This window comes from Acanthaster planci, linkage group LG09 (genome assembly GCF_054643075.1).
Source record: "Acanthaster planci isolate LZ-2023a linkage group LG09, COTS_SCS, whole genome shotgun sequence".
Taxonomy (NCBI): Eukaryota; Metazoa; Echinodermata; class Asteroidea; order Valvatida; family Acanthasteridae; genus Acanthaster; species Acanthaster planci.
The window spans coordinates 20,188,410-20,211,505 of NC_141785.1; the positions used below are offsets into that span (position 1 = coordinate 20,188,410).

Here is a 23,096-nt window from a genome sequence, read left to right on the forward strand (position 1 = left end):
TAAAGTTTAAACTTTGAACATCAAGTTTAAATCCTAAAGGAGCATCAGACTCTAATCAAAGACAGCCTGCACTTTTCTCACTCCTGCAAGATCCTTGAAAATGCCCTTGTGGATCTTGAAGTATCTGGTAAGGTTTGGAGTTATACATGCATTGTCGAGGAAGCAGGCATTTTGAGCTGGCAGTAAGCTGCCGAGTCTTTCCGTCTCCTTGGCAAGCCTTAGCCCGCCTGAACATGGTGATGTATCTATGTAGTGCTTGTTGCCATGTCAACATCCTGGCGATTGAGATCTAACCTTGCGCTAGGATTAACTGACTCACCCATGTGCAGGCACTGTGTGTTTTGAAGTTCAGGACAGTGTACAAGTGAACGTGGCGTGCATTTCAAATACCTTATGAACTACCTTAACACCGACAGTTCAAAATCCTTCAGTTTCAGCACATTTCATCAGGGACCCCTAGAGGGTTGGGATAGAGGCATGGTAAATAGTACGTCTGTCAACAAACCCAGTGACTTGTAGATGTTTACCTAGTTACTGAGTGGGAAGAGACCTGCCCCTTGAATTGTTTGAAGTTTTCTGAACCTCCAAGAATCCTTAACAGTACAGCCAGCCAGTGGCAGAGTTCTTGGACTTGACCATAATAGAGTGGAAATTGACCCTGAAACACTCATAGTCTCCAGTATCATTGCCCTGCATTTTTTCAAGGCATTGAGTCTAGGGACAGGTTTACATAACGTGCGTATTGGCGTATATGCGCTTCCGACTTGGAAATTTAGTCAAAATACGCAGCATAAACCTCATGCAGAACGTAAAATACATGTACATGTGATTCCTACTATAGAAAGAGTACCATAAGTTTCTGTATTTTCATGTTCTTTCAGTTACACCCTGCCCAACACAGTAACATTTGTGATGGACGCTGATGAAATCGATTTGTTCATGTTCGTCTGTGTAAAGCTTTTCCTGCCACTCCGTGCATAACCATGATAAATTATTCAGAAAATCCTGAAGCAACAGGAAAAACCTGACGCAAAACATGTTGTAGACTGAAATGGGCTACTGCGCATGGATCGTTTTTGTGTACAAAAACGTGGTCACCAGACTCCCTGAAGACACGATGCAGTAAAATTGATTTGTAGCCCACGGGGACCACACTATTTTCATCAAATTTTTTCCCAACAAGTGGATAGGGTTTGAGTCGCCTGAACTCCTCATCAAAAGTTCCGTGAAAAAACTTGAATTCTTCTGCAGGTTTTGATGCGCTAAACACAGGCATTTTTTCAAGTGGTGTTTTAGAGGCTTTCTGGTTCAGTTATGTGCCGGTGGTGTACATGTACATGTTACATGTACCGGTAGATACTTCCTTGATCAGTAGGGTGACGTGACTTGCCAAAGTTTGCCGGTAAGTGTGGTGTAGTGTCACCGCAATGACGGTGTCTCCTTGGATCAGTCTACAATGAAAGTCTGCAGTCTAATTGATCATAGTAAACTACGTGGTCAGTCATACAGTGATCGCACAGTGTGATCAGTTTCCTAAGGACACAAGGCCAACACAGTCATATTCTCACGTGATGTCTTCACTTTGTGTTCTGTCCACAGACAGGAAGAATGACCCAGCGGTACAAGATTGCCAACAAACACTGGAAGCTGCCTCCTAGGACCCCTTGCTGATCAACCCTGCTCGCCTGCAAGAGTTCTTATCCCCCCCTTCCTCCTTTCAGCTACTATAAGGACAGATGCCAGTCTAGGAAGCCAACCTCATTTCCAGGGGCAAGGACCTTCCCGCTGCATCAAGATCGGCCTCAGAGCTACAATGTAGATAATGGGAAGGAAATTGCATGTTGATAGTGGCATTTAAAATTCAGACTGGTTAATCTGTCTTCTCTTCTCATATTCCCCTTGCGACCCATGCATACAACAAATACATAAATGTAATAGTCCTCATTATAGATAATCATGTAATGTAGTTCCTGTAGTCCAATTAGCAGCTGGAACACTGTCCAAGGATTCTCTGTCAGCCTTGGTATCAGTGTGTTGGTTATAATTGAAGACCCCATCACCTTCATTATGCTAATCCCAGGGGTGAGATTTGTCAGGATTTTTCCAGATTTCAGGATTTTTCAAGCAATCTGTTTTAAACTCTGGAAAATCCTGAGTTTGCTTACATGGTGTGTTTACATGTAACCTTTGATATTGAACACAAGACGGATATTTTAACCCTAACCCCCTCAGCATTTTTTCTAGAAGGCTGACTCAACTTGTCAAATTCCAACACCCTTTCACTGCTGGGCCGGGGGTATACAGGTATGTACTCAACCCAGCGGATTCCAACAGTCCATTTGCTGTAGCAGTACTCAGCCCAACAAACTCCAACCATAGAGCAAAGACCAGGGTACTCCAACAGGCAGTAAACTGTTGGGTTTTGGGCTGAGTGGAGATACTTGGTCATACACTACGTATAAGGAACTGGAACACTGTGTACTCATGCCTTCAAGATCCAACAACTGCAGGGCTATACAAAATTTTATTTGGTTGGGGGGAGGGCTCAGGTTTCTTTGTTTTTATCTTTGAATTCTCTTTAAAAAAAGCAAGGTTACCAAATACTGTAGAGACTTGAGTCATTCTATTCCTTAAGTACAGGTACTGTACATGACTAAATGACCCCCTTTGCTTACAGGGGCACCCATACCAGCAGCATTATTCATCACACACCCAGCAGCAGGTACTGGGTATTACCAACTATACCCACTCAGTCCAAACCCATCACTGCTACTGCATCTGTACAGTACTCCTCCTGTCATAATCTAACACTTTGTGTAGTAAGTTTCGTGTGTACACAGAACTCAACCCATCAAATTTCAACAATCTCTGTTGTAGTAAATTGATGGGATGGAGAACATTAGGGTTAAGGGATGTCTGTTGGTAAACGTAGACCCTACGCTGCTGTGGGGCCATGATCAAACCCACTGGTAGTCATTCCATGGGTATTTCATTTTCTTCCAATCTCACCCCTGTAATCTTCATTAGCCTAGGTCACAGATTACTAGAAGACATTCAGGTGAACCCCTCAAGTAAGTAATGAAACACAAACCCATCCAAGTGCAGGTCCGCTCCATTGGCAGTCTGGCAATCAGCCCTCCAGTCAATTTCAAGTGGAACAGGCCATGTGAAACTGTAGAATACATATTTAATTATCCGCGCACACTCTCTCGCAAAGTCTGAATTGAGCCATTATGTAGACAGGCATGCTCAGTATTGGATGGCACATGCTCCATCCCTTCTCGCTATTTTTATGACTGCCCAAAGACAACGTGTTCACACAATAAGGATGACTGTTAAAACTTACGAGGCAGTGGAATTTTAATGAACACTTCATAGTCAGTGCTGTGTGAGTGCTTTTGTGGAAAAATGTGGACTTTCTTGGGTGGGACTCGAACCCACAACATCCCACTTGCTAATGGAAGCATCCTTACCACTTAAAAGCTAACTTTGTGGATTTGTTTTCCTCACAAACTTTTCACTAGTGCTGATGATGCAGCACTTGTTAAATACCCTGTGTTGAAACTTTTTTGCAATTTAGTTTTTTTTTTTAGCAATTCCTGATTGTGTATTCTCAGTCAAAATTCGTTCATATTCCTGTGAAAGGCTCGTTATGTACTCAGAGGAAAAAAATGCCTCTCGTAGATTGTCCCACACAGCACTTCTGAGAGATCGCTTAGATATCAGCCTCTTTTTTATCTTGCTTTTACCCATTCAGATTAAGACAAAAGAAGAACTGCATAGAGTAAGCAGTTTATCTGAAATAAGGGAAACTAAACGTACAAAAGGATTGGGTAGGAAGAATTTTTATGAATTGGTTTTGTTAACGTACTAGGCAGTTTGTTTTATCTGAAATAAGGAAAAACAAGAATATGTACAATTGGATGAGATGTGTGTTTCTAAGTTGGTTGTAGGAATGTACTTTGGCAGCATGATTGATCTGAAATAAGGAAAAACAAACAGACTTGTGATTCTACAGGTTGGTTTTTGTGGCCCATTTTTTAGATCTGCATTTATTAAGGGTTATTTTGACCTCAATTCTGCAAGCTAGTGATTGGATGGTTTGTCAGTTGATTTTTAAGTTTGTCAGTTGATTTTTAAAGAGAGAAAATCCTGGAGATGTATTTAAAATATTTGCTGTTCAGCATATCAGACCATTTACCTCATGTACGATTGAGTGTTGTTTTTGAAAGTGAATTTGCAATGATTTCAAGTATTGATGCATGTGATTGTTAATGTGTAAATCCAGCCAGACACAGCGCTTTATGGTTTGAAGTTTTGAACAATTTGTTTATCTTGACTGTAGTTAGTAGATCTCAATCAATCCTGTTTCTGCAGGAACCACCCAGCAGGGTTTGGTCAGGAGCAATTTTTTTAAAACAAATTCCAGACTGTTCGTTGAGCAATAGGTTTGTAAAGTGAGCCTTTGGAACCTTGTGTCCACTGGTAGAGTTCTAGAACAGTAGTTGTTCAGGGAAGGTTGGTCATGCAATTCATCAAGGGCAGAGAGTTATGTTTTAATTGTCTAGATTGCATCAAATCTTTGATTTAAGAAAAGGATTGAGTTAAAGTCCATTCCACTGCCAAGTGGCTAAGTTTGTTACTCGTAAGATCATTAGATGAGTTTGGGTTTTATTGTATAATAAGCAGTGTCGTGTTTGAGTCCATCACAGGTCCCTTCACAAGCCCAAAGATGCTCCAAAGATGTTCCAAACTTTTTTCAAGTTACACGTATACGTTCATGTATTGTCTAACCTGCACCCAAAGCATACACAGGCCAAAGAAATTGTACACGACCTATGGAACATTGTTTGCTGCGTTGAAAGACTGGTAGGAGTCATCAGATTGAACAAGCTGATGAGAAAAAAGGCCATGCGACTTCCTGCTGGACAACTGCGGATGTGGCTTTCTTTGGTGTTTTTGCCTCACTGTTGAACCTCAATCATTGAGTGAAAATGTGGAAAAATTCCCACACTGATCTGAGCATACATATGCACTGTGTAATAACTTTAGCGTGTTAATGATATCCTTTGTTACAATTTTCCTTTCTTTATTTGCCCAAGATATTGGACTTGAGAAATATCTGTTCACTGGAGAATCTTTTCTATTTATTCCACATTGTTGAAGAACTGGTCTTGTTATTTCTCTCAAATGAAACACTAATTACGTTCTTGCTCAGTCCAGTGTACTTAATGACTGGAGAAATGATTTGAAAGTTTTGTATTTTGTGTGTAGAGTCTGGTTGGAAGTTGATTGGTCTTACACTGGGTTATAAAAGTTGCATGCTCATTGCATGGTGTCAGTTTTACTTGTATAAAACACAACCAACTGACAATCATCCAGGCTAGTGTTGTGCTTGTTGAGTATTTGTTGCCAAATAAGTCACCTGCCACACAAAATTGTATTTCTAAAGTAACATATTTCCTGAAGTAAAACCAAGTCAAATTTAAATGTATACATTTCTTTTAGACCAAACTAATGGTATAAATTATTTGTTGAATGTTTTGCATGCGTGCTGCTAAGGTATACTGTATGCTGCTAATTACATACAGTGCTGGAGTCAAAATGAAAGTCAAAAAGCTACTTGAAAAAAAATTGAAAAGAAAAATATATAAAAAAAAAATAGCCGTACATTTGCCAAGTGATTCTAGACTTTTTTTAACATTATATCAAACTTTCATGGTGTAAACTGATTACAATTCAGTTTCCTGATCCAAACATTTGTGAAGATATGTAAACAATTTAATGTATACACATTAGCCGTAGATACATGTAAGTGTAGTTTTAAAAACAAAAGTATACATTTTTACTACTAGTGGTATGCCTCATAACCAGCCACGAAGTGTGCAACATTCATGGCCAGGATTACTGCAAGTCTGGTGTCCAGCAGTCTGCAATTTGCTAAGTGTGATTTCAAGGATTTAGCATGACACCTTTGGATGTACTCATTTTAGGGTTCATTTCACAGGTGTGTACATGTATATGATTACTGATGTGTCTGCCCATTGTTATAAAGTGCTGTGGCCTTCTGTGACCAGCATGTCCACTCCTACAGTACCAAGCTGTGAAGCCAAGTTTTCTGGATCACATTGTTGCAAGTACCAGTATCCACGCTTGGATAAAGGAAGCACTGCTCATATGCATCGTTTCTTCATGTCATGACAATGTGGCCTCTAAGTAGTGTAGGCGATCTTGTTTACCTTTGTGTCCTCAATGTTGTCAATGCATTGCAGCTGGCCAGCTGTGGTCAATATTTATTGCATAATTGGCATTTGGTGTCAGGGAGTGTTTTGGCTCATTACAACACAGGTGAGTTCATGGTGGGATTGGCAGAGTAAAAAGTACTGCAGTTGTCATGGTAACCTTCTCTTCATGTGGTTTTTGGAGTGAATTACATGTTGAAGAGAACTGTCTAATGGGCAAATAAACCATGCTAGTCCAAACATTTTCAACTAAGCCCACATTTCTTCTGCCAAGTTAGTTCCACCAAGGCACTTGACTGAAAATGAACAATACTTAAGAGATGCTGCTAGCAGTCAATGAGATATGAGTTCCCAGGCAGTCCACAGCGCACTGAAAAGCTGTCTATTTTGCGAGGATTATTAAAAGTAGACGTCTGTTGGTTGACCATACAGATGGTTAATCTCAATGATCTGACTTAGAGGTCTTTGGGGGCAGTAACTTATTGTAATGCGGTTTAGTAGAGAGAGACACACAAATCTCTTCTATATTGAGGCTAGGCATTGGTGACTCGGTCTGCCAGCAGTGTTTATATGGGTGAGTGCTTTGATCATTTGAGCCAGTTGAGTGGTAAAAACTTGGTTACAAATGAGTGCAACGGAAAGAAGAATTCAAGGTTTAAGTATGAGGTGGACATGTTAAGGAGATGTTTTATTTGACGCATGTTAGCCTACGTGAGGGTGTGCATCATTAATCCGTAGTTTCAATTTTTCCACATTTTATCTTTTTCATCTTTAAAAATGTTCATGTGTTCAGTTGAAGGTATCACCGTGCATTAATGTTTTCACAGTTAGTTAAAATGTGTTTGGTTTTGATCGTGACATATTTTGCCAGAAAATGACGAGTAGAGTTCATCAATGGATATGTTGGTAGCATGACATTTGCAAGCTTGCAAGCAAGTTGGTTTTTTTATTCCATGGAATAATTGGATAATACTTAATACCACAAAGATTGTTAGTATGCAGCAATTAGCATGAACAAATCTTTTTGCGAGAAACAGGTGGACAGACTTGGCCAAACTTGAGCCCAAAACTACCTTGGGCCAGGTGTGGTAGTTTGTGCACTTTTTATCTCACAGTGTATTTGTTCACAAGAAAAACAAAATGCTGGAGTTGTCCGTGTATATTGGCTATGTCACGTGTTGAGTATAGGTAGTGAATTGTGGACATACATGTATGAAACCAGTCATGACCAAAGATGCCGTTGCATTGTACAAACATTTGCTTTTCCAATTAAATTAATGCAGTCGTGTGAAATTGGACAGCTGTTTGTAATCAACATGTAGGAGATTGTTCTAATATGGTTAGTGTCAGCTTAGACAAGTCTGATTCTTTCCTTATCATAAAATGATAACGATTTTTTTTATTGCTATATTGAGAGATTTGAAATCATATGGCGCTCTGTGAGGTTTTTGTTGGGGGGTGTTTTATGGTCCCTAAGTGGAACATGTTGCAGCTAAAAAAAACTTAGTTTGTGATTGACGCATGTCCATAAATCATCTCCAATGATGGATGGAACCAAGCCAGTGTATATTACTTCTAGCATTGGTATTACTGTCCAAAATATTTGTCTATCTCAAATCAAAAAGTTGGGCTATGACTTCATTTCACCCTTCCAGTGAGCTGTGGTTTTTAGATGTTGAAATCCCCATCAGTAAACTTTTTTATTTAGGTATTCATTTCAGGGGTTTTTGTGATGCAAAAACTTCATGCTGTGTTTGTTTAAAGGTTGAACATTGTTTAGAATCACTCTTGATTGAAAAATAAATGGATTATAATGATCACCCTTGAAACAGTTTCTTCTATTTTTTTAAGAGTTCCATATTGTACACTGTCATGTATCCTGGTCATCTTAGAGCTTCTACGATTAGCAAAATTTAAGCTCAAAAGAAACTAGAACAGCTATTTAAGAATTGTACAACCAACGCTCATTGCAGATTATACTGCTTGCCTCCAAGCTTATCAAATTTCAGCTGTCAATTTAGTTCATGATTTTGATTTCATATCTGATTTAAGAGACTGAAAAACTAAGTGACTGATGTTTTCAATAGATTGCATTTATAAAAGAAAGTTTCAGGAGTCCTTTTACAACTGCATTCTTGGAATGAAATCCGTGAAATGTGAGCAAATACATATTACAATGTTGTTCCAGACAACAGAAATGATACATATTTAACACAATGTTTCGCTTTGACGTCATCTTTAGCTATTTCCGCTGCCTGTTTATTTAATAGTTGAAAGGCAAATGCCAAAAAAATCTCGTCTTCCACATTCTTCTGTTCTCATGTCCAAAGGCTTGTTCTCTGTACAACATAAATCATATATTAAATTGAAATGTATTACATTGAAAATCATTGGATTTATTATACAACTATTTACAGTGTAACTGAAAATTAGAGATACAGCTATACCAGAAATCTCAAACATTTTTAAATGCCAACCTGAGCAACTTCTTCATGCCTCATACTTCTTCCAACATACGCTTTTAAGAAGCAGTAACCATGATACTTAAGGTTTGTTAAATGAACAACTGAAAACATCAACTGAACGTGCTACTTTGTGGTTTGTCAATGTGTAGTGTATTCAAACATCTGAACTGACTATGAAAAGCAGATAGCCTACGCAGGAAGAGAAAGTAAACTAAACGTAGCCCTGCTCATCTCAGCGGCAAAATGTCAGAAAATGGATCCCAAATTGAAGGAATTCATACATAAGACATGCAAACCGAAAATGAACTATGAATCAAGCATCAGTAGTTCTTAGCACAACTGCCCAACTTTGCATGCACATCCACATGCACATTTTACCCTGCAAACTTACAATTAAACTTGAAATGCGAACACAGAAAACTTAAAAATGCAAACTTTTGGTTTTGCGTTCTTGTAAATCTTGTAATTAGTACAAACAGTTTGTGATAAATAATGATACATACATGTACACGGCACTTCGTAGTTCACAGTACGTGAAAACACACTAAACATCATCCGCTCAAAGAAAAAAAAATCAACTCCATACCTGCCATTATTACAAACCAGCAACCTGATGTGGAAAAGGAATGGTTTTGTTTTTTAGTGAATCTCTTTTTTCAACCCTTACCTTCGTGCATAAATAACCAAACTGAACAGAAAACTGGAAATTGAAACAAAATAACTAACAGTTTTCTCAGTAATTTTTTTCAAGGGTAAAATGCAAAACTCTCCCTTAATTTGAAATTTCAAATAAAAAAAAACTAAAACCAAAACCTGACGCCTAGCAACTGCCTCTTTGTGAGAATTTGCAACTAGTAGTTTGTCCTTTTGCATGGAGGGAGTGGGGGGGACTGAGTGTTAAGTTTACTTGGTTCTCTAAGGTTTTTAAATGTAGATTTCATGAAAATAGAAATCACCCAATCAAATTTAATTCCTGTTATTCTACAATATGCCTTTGCAATCCAACTCTTTCACAGTGTCCCCCCCCCCGGTCTACAACAGACTCTCTTTGAAACCATTCCACTAACCTCAGAACTATGGCACTACGGCCTAACATTAATGAACGTAACAATGTTAAACCCCATTCACAATTTTTTTTAAAAAGAGTGTTTAAAAATGCTTAAAAAAACAAATTTTCATCATTTGTTCAAGGGAATGACCCAGATATACCAACATTTTTAACCTTTTGTTGAAAGGTTGACACATTTCTGCTGTCGCAAAATGCCAACAGTATTCAAATTATTCTTCTTTATTAATCAATTAATTTATTTATATTTGGCTTTATGAGGAAAACATTACTGTTATGGAGATGATCCGAAGACCTCCAGTACACCATACCAACTAAGTTACAGATACATTTGTGCGTTGGAAGTCTCCCAAGCTTTGTACGTGGTTCTGTGGATGCTTGTAGGACCCATGACACTTGCAAATGCTTGTTAAGGACGTAAGCAATGCCACAAACTTGGCAAATGGCAACCAGTGTAAACTCATGACTGGACATTTCACATGGACATCATAATGGGGGGTCAAGTGGCCTCCCCCCCCGGAAAAAAACTTAACCCCCCAAAAAAAGAAAACAAGAAGGGAAAGAAACACAAAAGGTAGGAGGAAAGCAGATCAAAAATAAACAATGAATTTGAATGGCTTGTCATTTAGCTGCCAGTAAGCACTTTTCCTCTCTGGGAAAGAGCTTTATCTCCTTCCCGTAAGCACTACTGGAATCTTTGGTACGTGTAAATACTTTCCGTAGCAAGTGATGCAAGTATACAGAACCACTGCACTTATGGTGTAAATATTGCACAGCTTGCTTTTTGAGTTATGACTGCAGGCAAGTTTATACAATCCAAACATTCCTGGCAACCTTCTAGATTTTCCCTCAAGAGCACAAGATTCCAGAACGAACAAAACTGAGCACACATGTCAACTAGTTGGTTTTTTTTAAGTAATGGTGAGCCCTATGTACATTTGAACTTGTTATACACAAGACCATTTTTCAAAAACTGCACATTGTAGAAAATAGCTTGCATATCATGAAATGTTCTAAGATGAATCTTTTGGAAAAACCACATGCAAATTAACCACATGCAAATTAGACAAAAAGCGCAACAATTAGATATACCAGAACAATACTGTCGCTATGAATTGAGAAACACAGTGTTGGAATATGTCAATTGAAGTCAACTAAATCTCTATGTGAGATGAAATCAGTAAAAACATGTGTAAAAATCCATGTGAACATCTATCACGGTTTATGGGGAATGTTCTCAATAGGCCCAATGCAAACTTGGTAAGGTTCTGCTGCACATCAGTTTCTTTCTACATTTAGATTCCCGTTGTCTCATTTCTTTCTCTTCTTTAAGGTAAAACAAAAAAAACAAACACCCCAACAAACAAACAAACAAAAGCCAGGTAGAAACATATTGCTTGAAATACAACAGCTGCATCTCAAAAATGACCATTTTTTTACTTAAACATGTCACATTATGACAGAAACTTTTGGGGCTTGGACTAGCCAAATGATTGTACAGCCTTTTGGATATGATATGAAAAAATAACTTTGTGTTAAGTGGCCTCTGACATTCTGACAGAAAACTTTGCCACATGTGAGCACATGTGCATATTGCATTTCAAAATGACTACAAACTTACTATGTGTAAGAATGAAGATAATGCGGCGAGTCCAAATACAGATTACCACCTTTGTGCTCTCGTGGGTAATTCCAAATAAGGGAATAAATGTGGGCATTTAAGACCTGCTCAGGAGAACGGACACGACTAATGCCGAGCCACAGGCGAGGGTATTATCAGCGTTCATTCTCCTGAGCCAGTTCTTAAACGTTAGCATGTTAATAGCACACATTTATACCCATTCATAAATACCATTTTAGTCAGAGAGTCAGAAGAAGTCAATATATGATGCATTTCCAGAATTTTGTGCTAGAATTTTACTTCCATTTTCCTGAACACCTTCATCCATTTTATGGTACATTCCTTATGCAAATCGTCCAATCAACACATGCGTAGTGAGCTGCATGCACACAGACTCTTGACCAATCAGAATCAATTAAACTGTCTTGTATCCAGGTGACAGTGCGTGATTTATACAGCGGGCATTATCACTTCTCAGCGGGCATTATCAAACGGTAATACACGGTCAAGTTGCACGTTGTTGAATAGAGAGACTGTCTGAGGTATTAATGAATTACGGGGAAAAAAATCATGTCACCTTTATTTTCCACATGGAAAAAAAAAAATTCAGAGTGGAGCTATACTTGGAAATATAGCAGAATAGTCAGGCTCCTTTCTGTTTTGGAGTGTTCAGTCAGTAAAGTGGATTCAGGGAACGTGATTGAATATGAACATCTCACTAATAAATCCCATTAGTCCCCAGTTAAAAGAAAAGGTTTCCAACTCAATAGATTTTACATCTTCATATCACTGGACACAGAAGGGGATGAGTTTGCTTTAGCGAAGACAACGTTACCTATCAATGTGTCTTAGGATTTATACTGCTCTCAACCGGTTCCCATCACACATGTATTTAGTACGTCACTATTAAAGCGAATTTTCTGGTGGACGTTCCATGGACATAGGTCCTGCTTTTAGTACACCACATCTTTTCTCTCTTTTTACATGGCAACGAAAGTGGTCCAAGCATGGCTGGACAGACGAGTGACCTGTCTGCTAGGTATCACCTGCTGGCAGGCTCTTAAGACAATTGAAATAATACATATGGGCAAGTTGTTAACGGAATACAGTCTAACTCGTAAAGCAGGTGTTTTTCTAATTACATAGAGACCACTGCCACAAGTTATATGCTGCAATTAACAAGATCAAGAGACCACACTTACAAGTTACAGCAGTGCGATCCTGTCGCATGAACTGTACATTACCAGGAAAGAGACTTTAGGAAGGCCAATAGCAATGAAATGGCAGTGATGTGCAACAGTAAGAAGAGATGTGATGCACATGTGTGTGGGGGGGGGGAGTTCAGTTGGAGTCTGGTGACCCACTGGCTGGGGGGAATACCAGTATGTGATCCATGCTGTGAGCCGGGGAACCACGTGCCTCATAGGAGTGGACAGCACTATCTGCGGATCCTGCGCTGGAACTAAGCTGGTCGGGGTGGTCAAGTAAAACCTCCCTCTCTGTTAGAGAACAATTAAATGAATCTATGAAACAGAAGCTGTGTGGCCCAGTGGTTAGGGTCTGTAACTCCCAAATATAGGGTCTAGGGTTCGAATCCAGCTGCTGGTTACATGTTGAGACATTAGGCAAGTCACTTGACCCATGCATCTCTCCACCCAGGAGTATAAATGGGTGCCTACAAGGGCAGAGATAGCTGTTGTGTTTGATGTCTGCACCAGGGACCCAAAGAGAAATGTTTATGTATGGGACTAGTCAGCAGGACTAATAATACTGTGTGGTGCCTTAATAGGTTCCTGGATAAGTTTGAAATTTTGCCTGCATTCGAATCTGTTGTCTAGAGCTACGTCTAGGTCTTCACTCCATTGAAAGTACGTGGAGACGTCCAGACAATAGACCTAGCCGTAGCTCTGGAAGCAATCAAAGTATCTACCACTGCTGGTGCCTGGGTTACCTTACCACAATCCCCAATGTTCAACATCCTGTAATTTCAATAGACTTTCCCACACACTCTGATGGATCAGGTTAAAGCATTCCTGAGACTACCTCTGCTACAAGTTGTCATTTTGGCACAACCAACTCACTGACACACTCCTGGGTGGGTTGAAGCAAATTGTGATAATGTGTCTTGCTAATGGACACATGCACTGCACCATTATGGGCTTATTTAAAACCCCACAACATACAGACTTATCCACAAGAACTTGAATTGACCAAACCAGAACGTGCTGAAAAAAACACAGTGTTATTCTTGTACAATTGAACAGGCAACTGATCTCTTCACAAATGACAACTCTTTCATCAAACCAACCTTTGTGTCTGCTTGGTTGAGTGTGGCTCATCAGGGGCGATTCCGCCATCGCATCAGCAATGGTTTGCCTTAGTCTCTCTTCCACAACCTCTGAACTTCGCTGGTAGCTGTTCTCGGGCCAACTACCACAACTGACCTCTAGCAAATTAACCGTCTGATCAAATGCTCCTAAAAAAAAGCAACAGAAAGACCCATTGCTTAAAACTCTTTATGTTAAAATGATCCCGCATGACATTAGACATTTGACAGAGTCCTGAGGAGATGGAAAAGACCTTTAAAAACAGGTACTCAATTGATAGGTCAAAAGTTATCAAAAACATGTGCACATATCACACACTTAAACCACTCATTACAAGTCAAATCCAATTAAAGTTGCAATCAGTTCACAAGTAGCAGGAGACCAGCAACAGTGTTAACAAAATGGTTGGAGTATTTTTGTCAAACTTGCTTTGAAACTTGACGTCGCACAACTGACTCCAAAGCTCAAATACAGGTTTTGTGAGGTCTCCCATCAAAAAAGAGTAAGTCACAAATCCAATTAAAGTTTTACAATAGAGATTCATTCATAGGTTTTCTTAGTCTGATCATTTTTGTACCTTTAAAATTTTATTTTAACTGCAAGTGAAAATTCTTACACGACTGTAGCTAGTTACCAAGTCTTGATGTCAAAATGTCAGGCAATTTGAATCATTCAACAGAACCAACAAACAGTGAAAAAGCACCACCAAAACAATTAGAATCAAACCACAGCAAACACTTGTTCATTTTGGTTTGGTTCGGCAAATGAAATGAAAACATGGAATTTTGTATCTCTTAAAAAAAATGTATGAATTCTCACTCTCAGAAAATCCAGCATGCACTCACTTTATTTGAAAGACACGAAAGGTCAAAATACATTGCACAAAAGGGCAAATCAACTCTTGTAGGCACAGGAGAATGTGATTTCCACTTGTCATTATTATTGAAATGTCAGGCTGTTTTTTTCCACAGGTTAAAACAAAAACACCAATACAAAGTGATGTATACATTTGGACCCATTTTAGCAGCATTTACAGCAATAATTCCTTGATGATTAAGGGCTCTGAACTGTACAGCAATTTTTAGTTCTGTAGACGTAGTCTGTGATTCAATTTATTCAGGAGGAAAAACAAGGGCGGGGCTGGGCAGCTTAACTGATCTCTTCATACAACTTCTCCAAAATTCATCTGACTGGCAACAATATTGGATACTTGGACTTTACTGTCCTGAGTACTTTTCTTTCTGGTGAGGGCACGATGCTGGATAAAATGAGTGGAAGTGAAATCCCTGTTGTAGCGCTAAAAATTCTAATCTTTATCAGTGAAGACTTGAAGTCCATGCAATGCAGTTATTTTACTAGAACTCTTGAAAATGCACCTGTGTATTTCAATGCCTATTGAAATATTTCTTGATCAAGCACAGTAAATAAAAAGCAGCTCAAATCAAGAAAATTTCTGGAAGACCACTCAGCCGTAACACTCCCCTGAAGTAGATGCCAGGCCTTTGTCCCAGATAGGTCACTGGGTAGGATTAAACCGATTAAAGAAACCCCATTGTGTTGTTCATCAGCAGTTGACTCCTACTAGAAAGCAGAATCACAACGAATCTCCAGGAAGGAGGGCCCTTAAGCGCAGATTCGGCCGGTAGCCCGGCCGGTAGAAGGGGGATTAAAAGCTACCGGCCAGAAAGGGGCTGGCCTGTAGAGAAACTGGCCAGCAGTGGACGTTGGATTGGACGTTGGAGTTGGATTCATTAGTGCAGATGTACAAAATGGGCATTTTTGTTTCAGAAACTTGGGAATTTGACCTACAGTGTCCTCTACATGCCAATTCAAATGTGTAACCACTGCTACCACAACAGTATGGGCAGGTGTAGACCAATTTAAATTTATGAGACTTAAGCCATCAAATACAAAGGTTCAAAGAACGTAAAAAAGGTTAAAACAGTGAAGGGTAATCCTACAAGGTAAAACCCATCAGACAATAACCCATTCCTGAGGAAGACTGATAGATTCTCCAAGTATCATGACTGCTCTCAATAACAACTTGCGCAGGATTGAGTTCGATGAGGAAATGTGTGGATTTTCTGCCATAAGCTCTGAAACAGCATGGACTCTAGACAGTTTATATAACTACAATAATTATGTACAGTACCTCCAGCTGAAAAATGAAATGTGTTTTATTTCTGAAAGACAACCACTTCAGGATTTTTGTTATTTTTCTGAAGTTGGCATAATTCAGACCCTACAACCTCAAATTTTCAGAAGTAGAAGAGAACAGAACTTTTAGTCTGCACCACAATCAGTCCAGTCCAATTCCAGTCAATCAAATTCCAACAAAAACATCAACTATGAAGAGCTATGTTCTATTCCACTAGGCTAACTGATGAAACGTTAATGATTCAGAACTACCATCTCGCATGAGTAATGCATTGAAACCCCCAAACAGTAAAACTCAGCAAGTATTGGGGAACTACTTTTTCTGAGGTCACTCTACCCTCCTACCTTTGTTCTCTACCCTGCTTAACTCCTGTTTGTCTGGGCTATTTAATGTCTCTATAGTCTCCTGAGGGTCACACTCAGCCTTTGTCCACAGCACCTCCGCCGTTTCTCTCTCCTTCACCCCAATCTTCCCTTTCTTCTTTTTCTTGCGCCTGCCCTTGGTCTGCGCCTGCCTGTCTGTCTCTGGGTCTATCATCGTGTCTGGCTTTGCTGCCCCACCGTCAAGACTCTTTGTTTTGACCCTTTGGCTAGCCTTATTCGCATCTGCAAACACAAGTTGTTTGGCGGGTACAGGTGAAAAATGGGTCGCTGCTCTCAGAACAGACTCCAAAAAGTAGGGTGAGAAGATCGTGCAGTGACTCTGCCACTCTCAAAAACCAGGTAAGGTGAGGAAAAGAGGTCGAGGGTAAAAGACAGACAGACAAGCAAGCAGGCAGGTTATTCCATCAACAGACCAAATCTCCCTTTGTGTTTCACCACTAAGCTCCGTTACAAGTGATACCGTTAAACCAATGCCTAATGTACCCCCAACCGATAATGTATCACTAATTGACACCTGATTTTCCTCCCTCAAAATTAATTTCTAAATGATGGCGGTAACTTCTTAGAATGATAATGAAATTTGCCAGCGAGAAATTAATATGAACAATTTATTCCAGCACTGACCGGTGGCGGCCAACCTCCCTACCCATCGTACTTAGAATGTAGTGGCGACATGTACATGTATATGATTACCCCCTTTTCATATGTTCAAAATAAAATATTGAGCGAAGGGTTTTAGAAAATACATTTCAACGTCGCTGAAAGTTTTGTGTCTGTGAGTGTAATCACCACAGGAATCCCCAGTTAAACGAGGTGATTAGTGGGTTGCTGAGCAGATGCGCATCATTTCTCGATACAAAGTTACACAGTTTTGTCTATAAATGTTATTACACTGATGGTGCACCCATGCGGTCATTAGGTAACACGTCATACAGAATTTAATTAGGACTAGTTAGTGTCTCCAAAAACCTTACTTGGGCGTCACAATTTATACTTTAACATACCTTTCCCCATACTTATCTGTTATTCGGCGAGTTTTGATTTCATTAACCATTAACAGTAACCGTTGCCAGGTGATAAATTATTGGATGGAGGTGTTTTGAATTTACATTAACCGTTAACAGGTGTTACCGGTGCATTATTGGATATAAATTTTACAACACTATCGGTCAATTTGTGACACAGTATCGGTTGGTGATACGTTAGGCGTTGGTTTTAACATCATCAGTTGCAACAAACTCTTTAACGCTTTTTACTACACGACCTTGTGATGTCAAAGCTGAACCCAGCAAATACCTCATGTTTTCAGTAAGACGGTGTGAGTGATTCAGAATACAATGCCGGAAAAAGGTTGCCATGGAGAGGTGTTTCAGCAAGGCATCGTGGGAAAAGGTTATTATACTTGTAGAAAGAAATATTCCTGCCATTTACATTAGAATTGGGCAAATTATATGCTTTGCAGCGACCCAAGTTACCTCCACTATTTTTTTCTGTGGAAAATGAGGAGACTTCATAAGACGCTTACAGAAGAAAAGATGAACTACTATGGTATGCTTCATGCCCACTGGAAAACCAAAGAGTTACTTCTGCATTACTGATGCTTTGTGACATTGTGTGACCAAATATACTATTCATGAATTCTGCTGAATATTAATGACAGCTATGCTACATATGTAAATTAAACCTTTTGTGAGTAACATTTGAATAAATCTGGTACACTGACTTGTTTGTACTCACATAAACATAATTTGAATTCTCCATACTAAAGACACTGTTGCTATACCTTTGGGGTATTGATTTGGGGCAAGCTTTTGCTAAGTTACATAAGAGACACCTTGCATCAATACACTGTTCTCAATGGATAAGAAGGGCACAAAGGAACCAGTCTATTCCAGAGATGGTGGTCGCTATGCAAAAGCTTGCCCCAAATCACAAGGTATAGCAACAGTGTCTTTAGTCTGAGGAATTCAAATTGTTATGTTTATGTGCAATTACATAGCACAGGATACCAGATTTCATTCAAATTTAAGTCTCAAAAGGCTTATTGCCTAGAGAATGCCATTAACTTTCCAGGCAACTATAAGAATAAGTCAAAAAGACTTTGTTGCTAATGGCTTCTTTAAACCTTTACGAATCCAGCCCTCCAAAATGAGAGCTATTCGGGAACCTGGCAGATAAATTTTTAACTGTTAGAGGGAGATGAAATCTGGCAGTTGTGTACGTGGGACAACCCAGGCACTTTGTTCCACATTGTCGATACATCAAGGAACATCCAGCGCCGTGTGGATGTATAGGGAATGTGCTTTAGTTGTAAAGCCTAACCATTTGTGGTGTATGTGGAAAATGGAAAACGTGAAACAGATCGGATGATTTCATCATATGAGTAGGTCTGACTAGAAAGAATGCCCACAAATGAGACAGTCTGTGGTTCTAAAACTCAGTTCAAGATGATGAAAATAAGCTGGTGATAGAAAGAACTGCCTAGAGATGACATACAGACGACCAACACACTGTCAACTGAACCAAAGAACCAAACATGGCGTGGTAAGTCAGAAATCTCTGGATTCACGTACCTGAGCCGTACTCTATACATGTCGGCAATGAAGATGCTTCTTGGCTGGATGCCAGGGCTTGAGATGACCCCTCAGAGGACCTCAGCTGGGGGGTCGGGACAGGGTCTGACCTCAGTGGTTGAATCCTGTCAAGAAAGCGTCAAGACAGGAAAACAAAGGAGCACTCTCAATTGGCAATGGACTTCAACTCTGGTTAAATATGTACTTCAAAAAATGCTCAATGAATCTAGAAGGAAATACATAGCATACTGGTACCTGAAGGAATGCAAAACTATGAACCCAACAGTCTTCTGTTAAATAACAGAGCATCTCAGAAGTCAGAATGCTCCTGAACAAACTGGACTGTGGATACAGACATTATTCCCAGGCTATGCACAGCATTTCAATAATTGAGCATTTTTTTTCCAGTCCTCAGAACGTTTCTGTTCTAACGACCCCAGAGTAAAAACCTTGGCCCTGGAGTAAACAGGGTCACATGACCGTTTCCCTCCTACCTCAAGGGTTTGAGATCCAAGTCATCTTGCGTCATTTCCATGGCTGTCCGGTTGGTCTCCAGTCCATCCGACAGTAACGCAGATGACGTGGAGGACAACACCGTGGTACTGCTGGGTTGGGGAACCGTCTTGAACTTGAACTGGGGTCCCATCCAGAGGCGTCTATGAGGACCAGCATGGGTCACCATCTCCACCTAAATTCAAAGTAAACATCATCTATAAATTCATTCACAAGAATGGAATCTACCATCAGCTTTAAAGTGATGTACAAAATGCAAGTAGATTTAAAAGCCACGAGGATGCGTGAAAGTGTAGGATTTCTAAGCACTCTTTATGGGCCTGGGCACGAGTGTCCCTTTACTGGAAACAGAGACCCATGAAAGCCATTGCTGATGTTCACCTTCTGCCCAAGCAACGACCTGTGAGTTTTTGTATACATTCAGATGAAAATATGACAACTGAGTGCAACAACTTAGTACAACTTTCTGATTGTAATGCATCCCTGAAACCTTGGACTCAAGTCTGTGAGCCATGTCTTGATTCAAACCTGAGATAGCCAGGGCTCATCAAAGTCACTGTCAGGACTGCTGTGGGCTGAGCGGATACTGTCTGATGACTCGCTTCTCGGAACTGAAGTAAGCATCGATCCTAGGACAGAAATAAAGGAGGAGAAGGTAAGTGATTTCCATGCAGAATACAAAGTTTGGAGACAAAGTTTTCTGTGCAAACTCCACAATTCTGCATGCCTCACCAGGAGAATTATCAAACAGGATGACTGAGTTTTTCTCTGTGGAAAAAAATCCTATGATGTTGCCCTATGGGAATCGTTGCTCGGTGGGAAAAAAAAAGCTCCAACTTGTTCAAGCATTGTGCCCATGACAATGCAAACATCTTTGGTGGCTAACCATTGGTAATTATCCCTCTGACCTTCTTGGTGGGTAATTCCAGAAATTAGGGGTCCATTTGTTGTTGGTGTCTCTGTTTAGAACACATTTTCTAATTTCCAAGAGTGACAAATTAATGCAAATTACCTGCCAAACAAATAGTAATAGTTTGAAATCAATTCTGGTGATATTTCATGTCAAATAACAAAGGTCAGATATACATGTAACAAGGACACAAAAATGTCACACTTTTACCTGCTGTATTGGCTATTGTGTGTTTAGCATCATTGGTTATTAGTAGATGGTTGAATCCACTCAATGGAGGGCGGCGTTCTGACCAATTCATGCCCCTGAAACAAGCAAATCAAACTACATAAATAAATTATTTTTCCACTAGATACGAACAATGGGTACAAACACAGGGTAAGTATAGCTTCTCTGAACCTAATTGTGAGATTTTTAAGAACTGGTTTGGGTAAGTATAGCTTTCCTAAACCTAATTGTGAGATTTTTAAGAACTGGTTTGGGTAAGTATAACTTCCCTAAAACTAACTGTGAGATTTTTAAGAACTGGTTTGGGTAAGTATAGCTTCCCTAAACCTAATTGTGAGATTTTTAAGAACTGGTTTGGGTAAGTATAGCTTCCCTAAACCTAATTGTGAGATTTTTAAGAACTGGTTTGGGTAAGTATAGCTTCCCTAAACCTAATTGTGAGATTTTTAAGAACAGGTTTGGGTAAGTATAGCTTCCCTAAACCTAATTGTGAGATTTTTAAGAACTGGTTTGGGTAAGTATAGCTTCCCTAAACCTAATTGTGAGATTTTTAAGAACAGGTTTAGCTTTAGAGCCCCAAAAGTTCTAAAAAGTCTTCCCTCTAATATCCATTCATCTTCCTCTTTCCACTCATTTCGATGTCTACTGAAAGAGTGGATTGTAGAACAGGTGCCAGTTTAGTCTCATCCATGGGGGGCGCAAATGTTCTCAACATATTTTTCATTCACAAACTGTATTTTTTTATTACATTTCTGTATTTTTTTGTTTTTTGTATCTTTAATGTACTTTTGATGTAATTGTATTTGGTGTGCCCTTGTAATTTGTAATTGTACATGTTTACTTAGGTTTTTTTTCCCTAATTTGTACTGCCTAATGCTCGTCATGCTCCTTTTGTATTTTTTACCTATTGCTGTAAATTTGATAGAATTGTATTTTTGATGTTCTTTTAATTTAAAGTTGTATGATTTTTGAGGGTCCCAAATGATTAGCTTTAGCTGGATGGGCTACCCTCTTCAAAGATGATTAAACACATAAATAAATGCCAATAATGTAGGAAAAATCCAATGAGATCCTTCAGTTAATAATTCAGAACCAAAAGGTTGCTATTTACATGCGCAAGGTCCAAATGTTTGAAAAAGAAATCTCTTCCACTGATACAGAGTTGGATATACAAGAAGACACAGTTCAGAGAGTGGATTTTGGCCCTTTGTTCACACGATTAAGACTTTTGTTTCTAGCAATTAACTGTAAGCAGTTATTCACGCTGGTCAAAATTGTGGATTCGTGTCAGCATCGGGAGAATACATCAGATGTAAGTCAGTAAATCCCAAATATTCCCAAATAGATTGACACTTTGCTTTTGGATTGTAACATGGCAAAGCCCCTAGAATTGATGCCGCTTCCTAAAAACATGTTTTGCATAGCAACCCCAAATATGATTGCAATATTGAACAGTGTTTGACTCCTAACGCTGGCAGACTATAAAAGTTTTGTGATGTCAACAGAAAAAAGCAAACATGTCTGACTTCCTGTCCTACTGGTTTGTACAAATTTGTCTACTTTACCAAGCAATGCAATCAACAATGAAAACAGTGAACCCAAACATGTAAATCTTTCTAACAGTATAACTCTACTAGTCTGTGCGGATCTTATTTCCATTTGATTTGCGGGAAGTTGGCTGACCTTTGTAGGCTCCAGTGAGCGTGCTCAGTGACACTGAGCTCCAGAGCGTTATCCTCAATTTTTCTGCCGCTCGTCTGCAATGTCTTGGGTTCCAGATAGTGCTCCACCAAGTTGCCATGGCAACCCATGATGAAGAGAGAGTCCACTGATGTCTGCTTAATACTGCCATCTGGAGGGAGGGGAGGAGATATTGATGAATATTCATGTAACATTAAGGTGGAATTTCCTAAATTCAAAATAGTTGAAGCCCAGTTGGTTAATTGTCAAAACTATACGAACTGGCTAGGTGCCTCTTTAGGTTAAATAAGGCTGCATTTGGAACTTGTGTCTAGGGCTAAGTCTTGGCCCTCACTGCTTGCAATACAACAGACGTAGCCATATATGTGGACTGTGTTTAGGGCTATATCTTGGTCTTCACTGCTTGCAATGTAATAGACACAGCCATGCATGTGGACTGTGTTTAGGGCTAGGTCTTGGTCTCCACAGCTTACAACTACAACAGACATAGCCATACATGTGGACTGAATTTTCAGTCCCTACCTGACTCTGTGGATACCACCCAGAATATTCTCCAGGGGTTTTGCCTCCCACCTCCGTGACTGTTTGTCACCTCCCTATAGATTCCAAGCCACAGTGATGATGGCGCATTTGAGGAATCCATGGTTGTATTACCAGAGATAGTTAATGATAATATGAATGCAATTGGGGGGAGTTTTCTGATTGGTCATTCCAGCTGACAGAACAATCACTATCATCTTAGGGTGTGTCTCAAAAGTCAGGAATGTTCCTTCAGGACCATTCCCATTGGAACACTAGTGTTCCATCAGAATATTCCTGCTTGACCAGAACGGCCCATTTAGTGCATAATACCATTTCCAGGCAGCGATCCAATAGGAATGTCATGCTCCCGGTGAAACAGCGGCTCGT

The 23,096-nt window shown here is 39.6% G+C and overlaps 2 protein-coding genes across 5 annotated transcripts in view; one reads left to right on the top strand and one right to left on the bottom strand.

The window, feature by feature from the left end:
• The window catches only part of ywhae (tyrosine 3-monooxygenase/tryptophan 5-monooxygenase activation protein epsilon), a 30,605-nt gene extending 22,534 nt beyond the window's left edge, over positions 1-8,071 (top strand). Inside the window, exon 5 of the mRNA XM_022246521.2 lies at positions 1,600-8,071. Within this exon, the coding sequence (XP_022102213.1) occupies positions 1,600-1,658 (59 nt within the window). The 3' untranslated portion in view covers positions 1,659-8,071. The remainder of the gene's footprint in view (positions 1-1,599) is intronic.
• A 390-nt stretch (positions 8,072-8,461) lies between these two features.
• bcas3 (BCAS3 microtubule associated cell migration factor) overlaps positions 8,462-23,096 on the bottom strand; it is a 36,292-nt gene continuing 21,657 nt past the window's right edge. For 2 of the 4 annotated variants that reach the window (XM_022246434.2, XM_022246433.2), the window contains exons 13-20: positions 22,170-22,338; positions 20,469-20,563; positions 19,877-19,977; positions 19,330-19,523; positions 18,836-18,960; positions 16,224-16,484; positions 13,703-13,870; positions 8,462-12,893 (exon numbers count right to left, since the gene is read on the bottom strand). In XM_022246434.2, coding sequence (XP_022102126.2) covers positions 12,736-12,893; positions 13,703-13,870; positions 16,224-16,484; positions 18,836-18,960; positions 19,330-19,523; positions 19,877-19,977; positions 20,469-20,563; positions 22,170-22,338 — 1,271 coding nt within the window. In that variant the 3' untranslated portion in view covers positions 8,462-12,735. The remainder of the gene's footprint in view (positions 12,894-13,702; positions 13,871-16,223; positions 16,485-18,835; positions 18,961-19,329; positions 19,524-19,876; positions 19,978-20,468; positions 20,564-22,169; positions 22,339-23,096) is intronic. The other 2 variants (XM_087141681.1, XM_022246435.2) reach the window with 1 other exon arrangement.